Here is a 13803-nt window from a genome sequence, read left to right as displayed (position 1 = left end):
TAGCAAGAACATTATATAATATTATATCATAATAAAAAAACTGAAAACAGTAGTAAAACTAAATGTTTTAAAGTACCAATAGTAATAAAACAAGACGTAAAATCTAAGAAATCCAAGCAGGAAAGGATAAAAAAATACAATAATTAATTTAAAGAATGAACATTTTAAAGGACATCAGATTTTCAGATTGATTAAAAACATAAACACTTTGGTGTACAATAGCTGCTGGAAGCATTTTTATATAATGAAAAAGTATTTCAGTGACTGAAAATGCATTTAACAGAAAAATCAGCATTTTACCATTATCAGTCCAATTTTAACTCAGACTAACGTTCACAAAACATAAGAAAAACTATTAAAGAAACTAAAATGTAAAATATAAAAGCATATGTATTTGAAAATATATAAAATATTTTGCTTACGATATGTATTAATATAAACAATCGATTTAACCTGAAAACCCTTGGATAAAACTCTGGAACTTTTCTAAATATTTTTGTTTTTTGTTAAAAAATAAGAAAGAAAGAAAGAAAGAAAGAAAGAAAGAAAGAAAGAAAGAAAGAAAGAAAGAAAGAAAGAAAGAAAGAAAGAAAGAAAGAAAGAAAGAAAGAAAGAAAGAAAAGAAGAGAAAAGAAAATAAAAGAAAAGAAAAGAAAAGAAGAGAAAAGATCTAAACAGTATATTGCGGCAATAGATTTTGTCCCACTTCACCTCCCATCCGGCAGGTGGCGCCCGTCCGCCATGACGTATTTAAGCAGCGACGGAACGTTGCCTCGGTCATTTTACTACAGCCGGGCGAGAGGAGAAGGTAACTCTGTCTTTACTGCTGATTTTTTGTTTATCTCATAGATTAAAATGTATAATTTAATATCAGTCTGTTTAAATGTGCTACAATTAATCGTCATCTGATAATGTGAAGACGAGATGACGAGTTTATTTGGTGGATGGAGTTGGATTGTTCCACGCTCATTTCTGTCGCGAACTTTAACTTCCACGTTGTGACGCATCACGAGCTCATTTCATGATACTTTCTGATGAAGTTGCGTTTAACTCTTTGCGTTTTACCGATAAACTTACAGAAGTTTTCTATAAAATGATGTATTTGTAGCTTTGCCATGTTTCTGTGGCTTCAACCTGTATAATCTGTAAGAGCTGTAGATTTTGTTGCTGTCCAGCTATGGACCAAACAAAACATTTCTAGATTATTACAGAACTAATTTACTGAACATGTGTAGTAGAATGAAGTGTGTTCATTATGAATTCCCTATTTTAGTAAAATAACATGATTTATAATTTTTTTTGTGGCTAAATTTAACATCTTTAATGAAACATTGTAGCGAAACCCTATAAAATTAGAAAAATCTCTTAATGAGCAGGAAACTAAGCCAACTTGTGGCTCAAACATCATATTATGTTACCTTTATTTTATTACATTAATTAGGAGAATGTATATTGATGTGTAGCTCTGAATAACTTTATTTCTCCTCTTTTTTTGCAGGATTGATGTGTTGAACCAGCAGCGGCTCAGACCAGGTTAGTCTCCTCCATGTGATCCTGGCTACATTCACTTCCTGCGCTGTGATGACGCATTTCCTGCCATTCGTAGTTTCCACCAGAGGTCTTAAGGACCAAAGATGGCTTAAATCTTCCTTGGATGTCTGAGCGAATTTTAAAACCTTTTAATTGTACAATCATAAATTTATACATCATAACTAAATGTTTATTCATTTGTCTTGTAGGGAATAATGATGTGGCATCAAAGCAGCTGCTGCAGTGAAAACCTCCAGGTTAGTATTGTGATGAAACATTATTAGGTGTCTGATTGGTCGCTGTGATGACGCATTTCCTGCCATTCGTAGTTTCCACCAGAGGTCTCAAGGACCAAAGATGGCTTAAATCTTCCTTGGATGTCTGAGCGAATTTTAAAACCTTTTAATTGTACAATCATATATTTATACATCATAACTAAATGTTTATTCATTTGTCTTGTAGGGAATAATGATGTGGCATCAAAGCAGCTGCTGCAGTGAAAACCTCCAGGTTAGTATTGTGATGAAACATTATTAGGTGTCTGATTGGTCGCTGTGATGACGCATTTCCTGCCATTCGTAGTTTCCACCAGAGGTCTTAAGGACCGAAGATGGCTTAAATCTTCCTTGGATGTCTGAGCGAATTTTAAAACCTTTTAATTGTGCAATCATAAATTTATACATCATAACTAAATGTTTATTTATTTGTCTTGTAGGGAATAAGGATGTGGCATCAAAGCAGCTGCTGCAGTGAAAACCTCCAGGTTAGTATTGTGATGAAACATTATTAGGTGTCTGATTGGTCGCTGTGATGACGCATTTCCTGCCATTCGTAGTTTCCACCAGAGGTCTCAAGGACCAAAGATGGCTTAAATCTTCCTTGGATGTCTGAGCGACTTGCTGTCCTCTTCAGACTATATTATTCTTTCTGGTTCTTTTCTGACAACAACTGTTTCCACAGGTTTCTGTTGTTGGTTGGGACAGAAAATGGCCCACACAGCCACCGTAGAGGCTCGGTTGACCTCTACCACAATGATGAGAGATGTATTGAGCAGAAGCATCTCCTCAGGTAGAGAATTGATGATATAAGATCTGTTTGTTTATGGTTAAATCTGAAAGGTGTGGAGATGAAAACTAGTACATTTCAATTTAAGTATAATCAAATAGTTTTCACTTAAATTATTGAACATTATAAGCATTTTCCTTTCTTTGTTTCCACCTTAACTCAATTAAACTGTTTTAAAGTAATTGCATTCAAAATGTGGTGAAGGATTTCTGCAAAACTTGGGAAATATATTTTATTTTAAAGATCATGTTAAAGGTAAATCACCTGTGTGGTGTTTGCTTTATTCATTAGATATATTTGATGGGTTTTAATCGGTGCAAATCACTTTTTATACCATAAATTTCCTAAACTTTCCTGTAACTGTTTTGTTTTTAAACCTCCAGGGGGCGCCATCAAACTACCAAACTACAGATATAGGAAACCTTTAATCAAGGCATCTGGAAAACCACTGAAAATTGAATGCAATTCTAATTGTAACATGGATGTCAATTGGAACAGCATTTGTTAAAACGGGGCTCTAAACGTCTGTGAAAGGCAGGTTTTCTGGAACCATGTTAGAAAGCAACAAATCCTGGTGACTTAGTGATTTCAGGGTGATAATTGGAAACAATTTTTCAAAGCAGAAACTGTCCTAGATGTTGAGAACTGGCATTTAGGGTCCCTGCTTTAAAGTCTTTTAAAATTAGAACCTCAAAAATGAGTTTGCCTATATTATAATTGGTGACTAGAAATTTGAAAATATTTCTAATAAGTCTTAAGAATGAGTGGTAAATGTGGCTGTGCTGCTGGTTCCGAGTGTTGGAACAATATTTTTAGTCCAAACATTTTCACCATGAAAGGGAAAATGAATCATATTCGTCTGTTTACAGGCTGAATTCTTCCTGCCGTTTTTCTCGCCAAACGATGAAGCTGCTGGTCTTTCTCCGCCGACATCTGCTCCTCTAACTGGTAAGTTTGATTCTGTTCTTTTTAAACTTGTTTTGGTCGCTGTGATGACGCATTTCCTGCCATTCGTAGTTTCCACCAGAGGTCTCAAGGACCAAAGATGGCTTAAATCTTCCTTGGATGTCTGAGCGAATTTTAAAACCTTTTAATTGTGCAATCATATATTTATACATCATAACTAAATGTTTATTCATTTGTCTTGTAGGGAATAATTATGTGGCATCAAAGCAGCTGCTGCAGTGAAAACCTCCAGGTTAGTATTGTGATGAAACATTATTAGGTGTCTGATTGGTCGCTGTGATGACGCATTTCCTGCCATTCGTAGTTTCCACCAGAGGTCTCAAGGACCAAAGATGGCTTAAATCTTCCTTGGATGTCTGAGCGACTCCAAACTATTATTTGGTGTAATAATCTGACAGGTTTTTTTTCATCCTTTGCTTTAAATCTAATGTCTTTTTGCTTGTTTCAGGTGGAGGAGTTTCTGCGAGAAGGCCTTTCAGTATAGGAGGCTTGCAGGTTAGCATCTGACGTCTTGATGATTTTTTTTTTATGTGTAGTGATGGACGATGTCTGTTCGCTGTGATGACGTTTATTCCATCCGTTCGCAGTTTCCACCAGAGGTCGAACGACCAAAGATGGTTCATTCCTTCCTTGGATGTCTGAGCGAAAAAAAATTTATATATATTTGACCATTTAAGAGGTTTCTTGGTCCTAAGCTAAATCTGCTGCGTTTGGGACAAAATGTGTATAATTGATCGGTTGTGTAGTGAAGTCCAGTCCAACGTTTGGGCTGGTCTCTCTGATTCCTGCTCTGGTTAATGATGAGACCTGAGCGGCTCGGTCTAATCCAAACAGGTCTACGTTTTTTTGAGTCGACTCTGTTGTGGAGCCAAATACAACTCGGGGTGTCTGCATCCCTAGGAAAAAAACTTAAGTCATTTAAGGCCTTAAATTGTCATGAATTCATTAAGAAATGTTGGTAATTTTAATCACAGGTGTTAAATTTTATCTTGACTGGACTATTTAATCTTGTATTATATGTAGTTTATTTTTCTTGCGACTTCTCAGGCAAATGTTTAAACATCCTTATGTTCTGTGACTCGAGGTTGTTGAGGCTACCGCTAACTAGCTGCTAACAAATCCTTGCTAGCTAGTGCTTTTGTGTCCATCATGACCAAATGTAAATTTATTGCCAGTTTTGCTGATATCAATTCTGTGCAAAAAAAAACAAAACTTGGCACCATTCTGTAAAATAAGTGCTTTATATATTTTTGTTGGGTCTTAAATTTTTATTCATTGTGGTCTTAAAAACGCATAAAAGGATTGGGACCAGTGGTTGAGGAAAAAAAACTTTATTTTTCTCTTTGCTTGAAATTCTGACTTTAAATCTCAATTATGACTCATAAATTTAACTTTGTCTCAAAAAACTTTTTTTTAAGTGAGTCTAATCCTCATCTTGTGACGGTGCGGCGAGAGGTTGGAGAAGGAGTTAGCGGTGGCGGTTAGCCACTCTAACCCAAAACAGCAGGACGCACTTTTGAAGTATTCCACGCTTTCAATTTATTTAACTTCGTCCACATACAGCCAGATCTCCACGGTACTAAGCATTATATTTCCATACATGAGAAAAGTAACGTTAGTTTACCGCTCTGCACCTCGTCATCACCTATGTTCTCTTCTACAACAAAATGGAAGACTAGTTCTTCTGTACAATAGTGCAACAACAAAGGAAATAGGCGCCCCCTTGAGGCGATACCTACTCATCTCTAGGAACCAAACAGCATAATGACTGTTACAATCTGTATAAAAAAGGTTTTGAAGTGTTCAGATTGAGTTTCCCTGTCCTGATATATGGACTCTGTCCACCAGTTGTCTTCTCCTGCCAGAGGATCAGTTTGACATGCGTCCGCTTCTCGGACTGACTTTGTATATTTCAGTTTAAGGGAGAGCAGAATAGAAATGAATCCCTAAAATATCATTTTTCTGAAGTATTGCTAAAAAGCAGCATTATGAAGGAGGGCAGATTTCCTCTTTTTGTTCAGTCCACAACAAAGAAAGCCACTAACCAGACGTTTCTTTCCTCATCCAGGTGGTGAAATGTTGTTAAACTGCCGGATCGTCACCGTTGGTTACGAACCTCATGAATCTGATGGTATGTCCAGGTTTATATTTGCTTTCATTTTGAGTCGCTGTGATGATTTTCTTCCTTCCATTCGCAGTTTCCTCCAGAGGTCTAAAGACCTAAGATGGTTCAAACCTTCCTTGGATGTCTGAGCGACTTTTACTTCTGCTTGTAACGGTTTAATCAAATCTGTATTTTTCTTACGTTTTCCTGTCTCCGTCCCACAGATGGACCGATTCAGTGAGGACGACGACAACTGCTGCTGTTCTCTGGGATTATTTTGTAATTTATTAATAAAGTCTGATGTAAATGAAACTGAGAAATGTTTTATTTCTGCATGACGAAGCTTATGCGCTTTCATTCATCTGGATTTAACTTTAACATGGAGAAATTAAAACAAAGGCCTGGAAAATGTTAGTTTTTTATTATTTTAGGATGGAACAAATTGAGAATAAATGTATGGGAACTTTTTAGATTTTAACCAATGGGGCTGTTAAGATTTTGGCTGACGGCTTGTACTTTCTAAAGATTTATTTTAGATTTTACTTTTTCTGGTGAGGAGTGACATTTATAGATAAGAAAGCAAAATAAAAGTATAACTTCTTCTAGAAAGACTTTTTTCCTTTCATGACTGGTATGATGGTAAATTAGGTCAGACTATGACTTGTTTTATATTCCAAGAATAAAGTAAGCACGAAGTCATACTGGCAGAAGGAAGATTACGTTTTAACGGGCACAAGTCATAAAGTTACCAGAAGTTGATTTGGTAAGAAAAAAAGCTGGTCCTTGCATAATTTTATGATGAAACTTAACATCTAAAATCCTTTCTGTTGCCCTAATCTTCCTTGTATAAAGATTCGCTATTTAATGACAAAGCTTTACTAGTGTGAAATCTATGGTTTAAAGTTTATATTCAACGTGCTTATTCAGGAATAGTATTTTTTTTCTTTAAAAATGCGATGCTGTGCGTATTGTCCCTCATGGCTTTGCGTACACTCGCCTCGCAGCTGCTAACGCCGCCGGCCGGCTTGTCTTCACCAGGAGGGGACAGGGTGAGGCCATGGCGGGGGTTCAACCTCAGGTCAGTGGTCTACTGTTAAAATAGGAATATTTTATTCTGGTCTGACTGCGAACTGTTTGATGTTGTACTTTAAAAAGCGGAAATGAGCGCGGACAACTCGCTAGCTAACATGCTAACTAGCTGTTGACTGCTGGTGTTTTGACGTGGCATTACAGCGATGTTATTTCACGTCTCAACCACATTTATATCATCTATCCGCTGCTAACTGGAGTTTAGTTGGGTTGTATCGGCTGTTTACATGAGCGGCTGAGTCGTTTTGACCTACATTTAAATGTAAAACCCCCCCAGCTGCTGCTATTTGCGTCTCATTGCAGGACGACCTGCTGAAGATGACCCACCGGGAGAACTGGAGGTGAGTCCTGGCTGCTCCCTTCGTCATGCTGAGGGGTTCAGGCATCACCAGCCGTGACTCCAGCTTCCTCCTCCTCTCTGCAGGGTGCAGCATGAGCGGCTGCACGTCAAGCACCGGGGTCATGAGGCCATGCATGCGGAGATGGTGCTGATCCTCATCGCCACGCTGGTGGTGGCCCAGATCGTCCTGGTGCAGTGGAAGCAGAGGCATCACCGCTCCTACAACGTGAGCGTGATCCGAGTCCACTGATCCAGACAATGTCAGCTGCTCTCCGTGGAAACACAAACATAGCTGCTAGTTTGTCTTACAAACTTTTCCACGTTTTGTCTCTTCACAGCCACAAACTTCAGTTTACTTTATTACATGCCAAACCAGCATGAAGTACTTAATAAATGTAAGGTGCAAGAAAATGGAAACATGCTTTTTTTTGCAACTAAAAATCTGAAAAGTGTGGTATGCCTGTTTATTCAGCCCCCTGAGTCAATACTTGCTATATTTATATGCGAAGAGTTGAATTTAGTTTAATCTTTGCTAAAAAGCTCATGTCGGCTTCCACTGCTGAGAAAAAGCATGCTCACAGCATCATGCTGCCACTACCATGTTTCACCATGGGCATGGTGCGCTCAAGGTGAGGAAACTGCCATACTCAGTTTCCTGAGGAAGAAATCGACCCAGATGGGGCCCGTGACCTCAGGGGTCTGTTCTTATGTAATCTGTAAACTCCTTTCAATAAAACCAAAGGTTAGAAAGGAACAACTAATGGCTTCTTAACAAAACTCACTTAAAACATCAAAAGTTTCACTTTAAACATCCTAAAAGCCAGATTGCTGTAAAAGCTGTTGGTGGTTTTTAGCCTGAAGTGGGACTTGGAGTGAAGCTGTGATCTGCTCTGTCGTTTCCTCCAGCTGGTGACTCTGGTCCAGATGTGGGTGGTCCCACTTTACTTCACCATCAAGCTGTACTGGTGGAGGTTCCTGTCCATGTGGGGGATGTTCTCTGTCATCACCAGTTACATCATCTTCAGAGCCACCCGCAAGCCGCTGTCCTGCAGGACCCCCAGGTAGGAGGGCGTCTCAGAGAACCAGATCTAAAACTACAAATAATAAAACATTTCTTTTTGCTTGGATGTGTAACCGTGACAACAGTTATTTATACAACCAGGAGCAGCTGATTAGCATCTTAAAAGTTCAAATAATACCTGAATTCTGACCCAAAATCCCAGAAGAGAGTAAAAAGAGAGCAGGAAGTTCAAACCATGACCAGACAGAGGTTTAAAAACAGCAGCAACAGCAAATGAGGTGGATCAGCAGAGCTGTTAACAGTTGTGAAACGTGAATTGTTTTTTTTATTATTTGTAAGACCTGAATAAACATGGATCTCTGTGTTGACGTCTTGAACTGTTTTTATTCACCGTGTTTGTGTTTCCTCTGCAGGATGGTCTACAAGTGGTTCCTGTTGATCTACAAGCTGAGCTACGCTGTGGGCGTCCTGGGCTACCTGGCCATCATGTTCACCATGTTCGGCTTCAACGTCTTCTTCAGGTCAGCAGCCTCCAGCCAGTCGGCTCCGTCGCAACCGGACAGAAACAGGAGCCCAGTATCAAAAGATGTTGTTCTAATGTATGAAAATAAACATGTCACCTTCTGTCATTTTCTAAAGGACAAATCCAAAATACTTTATTAATGTAGTAGTTTTCACATTTGTTAAATTGACATGGTTGGTCTTTGATTTGCAACATAAAACATTGATTTGACCATTTTCTCTCCAACATTTTGTTTTGCCTTACTAAATATTATTCAAAGATGGAAAAAGGTCATTTCACCCCCAGTTGGATCAGTGGAAAATGTCCAGTACCAACTAAACTGGACCCGTCGTCTTCAACTGGGTTTAAAATGTCAAGCAAAGCACTAACATTACAGTTTTTCTTCAATTTTTTTAAAAGAAAATAAGGTTTCCAAGTGCTCATAAACCCCACCTTAAAGAATCTGCATTCAGTTTTGTACTTTGTACTCTTTATTTAAAAACTCCCAGAGTTTCTCACTTTGAATTAGAGCTGATTTAAGGTTTTCACGCCCTGAAAACCAGAAACATATTCATCCCTGTCCTCATTACTTTTGGTACATATAGATAAAACATGTAATTTTCTACAAGTATAAAGTTTATGCTTTTTACAGTAATGTGGACAATGTTCTAAAACTACATATAAACCTTTACAAATGAACCGTATTTATTTGTCTGCCTAGTCTTTTATTTTAAAATGAATTTTGACTTTATTTTGGAACGTTTCCTCTTGCTCCTGTTTGTTTGCCTGTGCAGGATCAAGGCGGAGGACTCCATGGACGTGGGCGTCGTCATGCTGTTTTATGGCCTCTACTACGGCGTCATGGGCCGAGACTTTGCAGAAATCTGCTCCGACTACATGGCTTCTACGATCGGGGTAAAGGAAGCGGCTGCTGCCTTCAGCAGAGACGATTTCACTACAAAACAACATGAAAACCCTCCAGTCTGAGTGAATATTTACTCTAAATGCAAAAAAATCTTGCAGAAAATAACAAAAATTACTTCAAGCTTGCAGGATCAACACATTTTACATATTTACAGATAATTAAAGAAAATTGTGTTTAACTCCATACAGCTTTCTGGTTATTATTTTGATGGTCTTATTTGTAAAATACTAAAAAATAACATCCATCTATGTGCCTTCAGTACTACAACAAGGGCGGCATGCCCAGCAGGAGCCTGAGCGGAGACATCTGCGCCGTGTGCGGTCAGCGGATCCTGGTGGAGGTGGAGGAGGAGGGACTTATAGAAGACACCTTCCAGCTGTCCTGTGGTCACATGTATCCTGCTGCTCTCTGAGGCTCCCTTCTCCCTGCATCAGGCTTTTCTCTTAGCAGGAACCAGGAAACGCTCCTTCTCTCCATGTGGAGCCTGTCCGCCCTTCCTGTTGCTTCCTTAACTCACAGACTCTCCGCCAGATTCCATGAGTTTTGCATCCGGGGCTGGTGCATTGTGGGTAAGAAGCAGACGTGTCCGTACTGCAACGAGAAGGTGGACCTGAAGAGGATGATGAACAACCCGTATCCTTGGTTTGTGGCTGATGTTTAATGGCACAAATTGTGCTCATTCGCTCAGTTTGAGCTCATTTTCTTTGTGCATCTATTGTTCAGTCTGTACATTTTAATGCATTTTCAAATACCCTAAGAAATAGAAATAACTGTCGTATTCTCAGAAAAAAGAAAGTTGTTTTCCGCAAGTTTACTTCAGCACCATTTTTGTTTAAATTGCAAAGAATAATTAATTACAAAAACATGTTTTATGTGCGTTAAGAGCTACACAGAAGCTTAAATCACATTGAGTGTAAAAGGCTGGTACCCTGAGGATAAAAACGTTTTTCAATCTGTTCCCGTTTCATAAAAACTGAGGAATCCTGAAATAATGGATGTTCATATTCTGATGTAGTGGACCAGCGGTATCCTCTGCTGTTCTCCTCAACTCCTTCTGCTTCCAGCTGGGAGAAAACCCACGTTTTGTACGGCCAGTTGCTCGACTGGCTGCGGTATTTAGTCGCCTGGCAACCCATCATCATCGGCATCGTTCATGGAATAAACTTCTCTCTGGGCCTGGAGTAGAGCCCTGAGGAACACCGCTACGGGATTGTCTGCAGTCAGCGCCACAAAAGGACTGCTTCAGGCTGCTGTTTTGAACTCTTGCTGAATTTTCTGCAAGATTAATTCTTCTGTCCTGCAACTTTAACTTCAGAGGTTGCTGCAAAATCAAGCTGCTGTCAGCACAAAGGAAACTTCAGGCACAGATCCAGGATTTTTGTTTAAATGAAACATTAATTCATCTTGTATTATCTAATTAGGTTTTATTTGCACACTCTTTGCTGCTGGATTTTTTGACTCCAGTAATGAATTTCTGCTTTATTTATCTAAAGCTCTTTGCACAGTGTTTACATAAGGACTTCTCTGTCCACATGGTTCTGGTTACTCCTAAAAGATGTTTTTCAGGTCTGCTTGTTTTAAATGTTTCATTTGGAGCTCATGTTTTATTTAAATAATGTCCGTTGAAGTTAATTTCAGAGGTAAATTATCAGTTTGTCCTAAACCATCAACTCTAGAGAATAAGTACTTATCTCAGAAAAATGCAAGAGTTTGATTTTAAAGTGTCAAAAGTTCGTTTTGTCAAATGAAATATTTAATTGCCAAAACCTCTGCTGAACCTGACTTTGTATTTAATAAATAATTCTGAAATAGTTTAAAAGTGTGTATGATATGAAACGCATGCAGTTAAACCTACAGTTTAGTCCAACAGTCTTATGAATTTTATCAAAAAAGCGAAAATACTGTTTTTTTGATGGCGAGTATTTTCGCTGTGGATTCCAACGCAATCATTTCCGGTTGAGTTCAAACTAAGTCAGAAACGGGAAACTTACAACAACTTGGATTCGCAGCAAACTTAAAAAAACAGCAACCTGAAGGGATGTTTGTTCAGATTTTAGAATTCCTGGTTGTAATTGAATGCACCATATAACTACGTAATTGTTGTCGGTTGGCGCTCGACACACGGCGCCATTTTAGCAGCTGCTAACTAGAGGTGGGCGGTACCGGGGATTCTGGGATCGACCCGATACCGAGTAAACGCAGGACCAGTTTCACTTTTATCTAGACTTTTTCACATTTAAGCTTCATAAATCCAAATACTTATAACATTTTGCCAAACATTTTACTTAACAGAATACTTTATCACAATCAGCATTTTTGTTTAGAGACACGAACCGTGACAAAACAAAGTTTCCCTTAACAGGACAATAAATCTTTTTTGAGGTAGAAAATGAAAAAAAAATAATCCTCCCCTCACCAGACATCTTCTCTCTTTCCCGTTTTGTTTTAAAGTTGAATTGTTCTTAAGAAAAAGGATAAAAACCAATAAGGAATCTTCTTCCTCCGCAGTTCTGATTTTTTCTTAACCAGAATGTAAAAAAAACTAAAAAAATCAACACAATTTAAAACCTGTCTCTGGTTGAGGGTTGAGGGTCTGGGTCACATATAATCTCTGTCAGATTACATAATCCGAGTGTGCCACCGATTGTAGCAGTCCCTTGTTGGCACGAAGCACAGAGGTTTGTCACACTTCACAGCCGTTCTGAACTGGCACATACGGCATCTCCGTCTCCCGGCTGTCCTGTCCTGGGTGATGTAGGTGAGCCTGTGCTGGAGTCGCGGTGCTGGCAGCGCCGCTGATGCAGAGCGTTTTGGGCCCAAGTCCATGAGCTGGTCTGCCAGGGTTTCCCGGTAAGCCTTCTGTGCGAGAGGTCCAACTCCAACCAACTTGCATTGCTCTTTGTGGAGAAGGAAAGCATTCACCACGGCAATGTCCACCAGGTGAAAAAATAAGGTTTTGTACCACTTTCTTGTTTTCTGGAGCACTTGGTGGTACCCAGTCGGCGCATCTGATATATGCACTCCTCCCATGCATCTGAAAGTAAACAAAATCTAATTACAAGAGACATAAAACTCAGCCAGACATTTTACATCACGCATACCGACTGTAGTCCTTTACAGCTGGGGGAACCGGGATCTCTTTCCTTGTCCATCTTCCGTCTCTGACGTTCCTGCCCACCGTGTCCCCTGCATGTGCCGTGTGCAAAGTAGAACACAGACAGACGTCCCTGGTGTCTCTCCACTGGACAAAAAGGACAGAGTCCTTCCGGATCCAGCGGATGCTGCCGCGCTCTGAATTCTTGTCCAGTGCATTTCCAGTCGTTTTCGGAAAACCGTTTCTGTTTGCTTTGATTGCCCCACATGCCCAGATTCTCTTCTCCAGGAGGTCAGTAAAGAGGGCTGGGCTCAAGTAAAAGTTATCCACATATAGCTTGTATCCGGTCCCCAAGACTTTTGTATTCAGAAGCTTTTGTACTGCGTCATGAGTTAAGCCTTTGCCTCCGTTGGGGTCAGCCTTTCCTTCATAAATGAAGTAATCCCAGATGTAGCCATTACTGGAATCGGCTAAAACATAAAGTTTGAAACCCCTCTTCACAGGTTTTGCCTTCATATGTTGCCTGGCTTTGGAGGCAACCGTTCTTTCATCTATGGCAATTTCTTGGCCTGGATGAAAATGCTGGCGACAAGCTTCTCTGATCTTTGTGTACGGAGGCTTCAGCTTTCCAAGGCGGTCGTACTTACGGGTTCCCTTTTTAGATACATTAGCAGCATCGTCTTTTGCACTGCTAAAATGTAGAACTTGAAGAATCTTGAGCCACTTCTGGGCAGATATCACATTAGAGGGAAAATGCAGACTGTACTGATTACCACGCCGTCTGTCAATGATGAACACCTGACATAACTCATGTACAAAACCACGGACAAAAATGAAAAAAAGTCCTGCTTGGTAATGTCAGTCCAGGGCGTTTTATCACTCGAGACGTTTGATCGTCCGTACCGATTAGTGTTGGCCAAAATTGTTAGAATGGTTGAATCTGGGAAAAACAGTTGGAAAAGCTCAACACAGCTGTATTCAAATGTACTAATTAGCTGGGATCCAGGTGTGCGTGACGGACGGAAAACGGGCTGCTGTGGGACGATGTCAGGCTCAGTGGTGTCGGACCATCTGCCCTCACCTGAAGGTGGCGCCTCACTTCTTTCTAGTCTGCTTCCCGTCGCCCCTCTTTTGGGGACAGACAGGTCCAATGCCGTTTCCGAGTCG

General features: G+C 39.7%; 1 protein-coding gene, 1 long non-coding RNA gene and 8 other non-coding genes across 10 annotated transcripts; all 10 read left to right on the top strand.

Moving 5' to 3' along the window:
* Positions 1–686: 686 nt before the first annotated feature.
* Positions 687–5977, top strand: LOC103480927 (uncharacterized). Its single transcript, XR_014084579.1, has 11 exons — positions 687–808; positions 1499–1533; positions 1740–1787; positions 1993–2040; positions 2246–2293; positions 2514–2598; positions 3465–3543; positions 3746–3793; positions 4010–4056; positions 5630–5692; positions 5890–5977. It is a non-coding gene; the product is annotated as an uncharacterized LOC103480927 (long non-coding RNA).
* LOC145548982 (small nucleolar RNA SNORD14) lies at positions 1574–1666 on the top strand. The gene has a single exon (XR_014084926.1). It is a non-coding gene; the product is annotated as a small nucleolar RNA SNORD14 (small nucleolar RNA).
* Positions 1827–1919, top strand: LOC145548980 (small nucleolar RNA SNORD14). The gene has a single exon (XR_014084924.1). It is a non-coding gene; the product is annotated as a small nucleolar RNA SNORD14 (small nucleolar RNA).
* LOC145549001 (small nucleolar RNA SNORD14) lies at positions 2080–2172 on the top strand. Its single transcript, XR_014084942.1, has one exon. It is a non-coding gene; the product is annotated as a small nucleolar RNA SNORD14 (small nucleolar RNA).
* On the top strand, positions 2333–2425 carry LOC145548979 (small nucleolar RNA SNORD14). Its single transcript, XR_014084923.1, has one exon. It is a non-coding gene; the product is annotated as a small nucleolar RNA SNORD14 (small nucleolar RNA).
* On the top strand, positions 3580–3672 carry LOC145548978 (small nucleolar RNA SNORD14). The gene has a single exon (XR_014084922.1). It is a non-coding gene; the product is annotated as a small nucleolar RNA SNORD14 (small nucleolar RNA).
* LOC145548977 (small nucleolar RNA SNORD14) lies at positions 3833–3925 on the top strand. Its single transcript, XR_014084921.1, has one exon. It is a non-coding gene; the product is annotated as a small nucleolar RNA SNORD14 (small nucleolar RNA).
* LOC145548981 (small nucleolar RNA SNORD14) lies at positions 4115–4207 on the top strand. Its single transcript, XR_014084925.1, has one exon. It is a non-coding gene; the product is annotated as a small nucleolar RNA SNORD14 (small nucleolar RNA).
* On the top strand, positions 5727–5818 carry LOC145549000 (small nucleolar RNA SNORD14). The gene has a single exon (XR_014084941.1). It is a non-coding gene; the product is annotated as a small nucleolar RNA SNORD14 (small nucleolar RNA).
* Positions 5978–6619: 642 nt separating the features above from the next.
* rnf175 (ring finger protein 175) lies at positions 6620–11361 on the top strand. The gene is made up of 9 exons (XM_008436127.3): positions 6620–6743; positions 7058–7095; positions 7179–7320; positions 8001–8155; positions 8529–8636; positions 9412–9532; positions 9802–9935; positions 10074–10175; positions 10607–11361. Exons 1-9 carry the CDS (start codon positions 6723–6725, stop codon positions 10725–10727), a joined length of 942 nt encoding a protein of 313 aa, XP_008434349.1. The 5' UTR covers positions 6620–6722; the 3' UTR covers positions 10728–11361.
* Positions 11362–13803: the final 2442 nt, after the last annotated feature.

The sequence above is a fragment of the Poecilia reticulata genome, chromosome 18 (genome assembly GCF_904066995.2).
Source record: "Poecilia reticulata chromosome 18, P_reticulata-male-v2, whole genome shotgun sequence".
Lineage (NCBI taxonomy): Eukaryota > Metazoa > Chordata > Actinopteri > Cyprinodontiformes > Poeciliidae > Poecilia > Poecilia reticulata.
The sequence above is the reverse complement of the archived record's forward strand: the minus strand, read 5'-3'. Positions and strand labels throughout refer to the sequence as shown.

Excerpts from the sequence above, each read along its gene's own strand:
- rnf175 (XM_008436127.3), top strand. The coding sequence starts at position 6,723 with ATGGCGGGGGTTCAACCTCAG. Across the intron at positions 8,156-8,528 it reads CTGTCCTGCAGGACCCCCAG|GATGGTCTACAAGTGGTTCC; the intron begins GTAGGAGGGCGT and ends TTTCCTCTGCAG. Across the intron at positions 8,637-9,411 it reads GGCTTCAACGTCTTCTTCAG|GATCAAGGCGGAGGACTCCA; the intron begins GTCAGCAGCCTC and ends TTGCCTGTGCAG.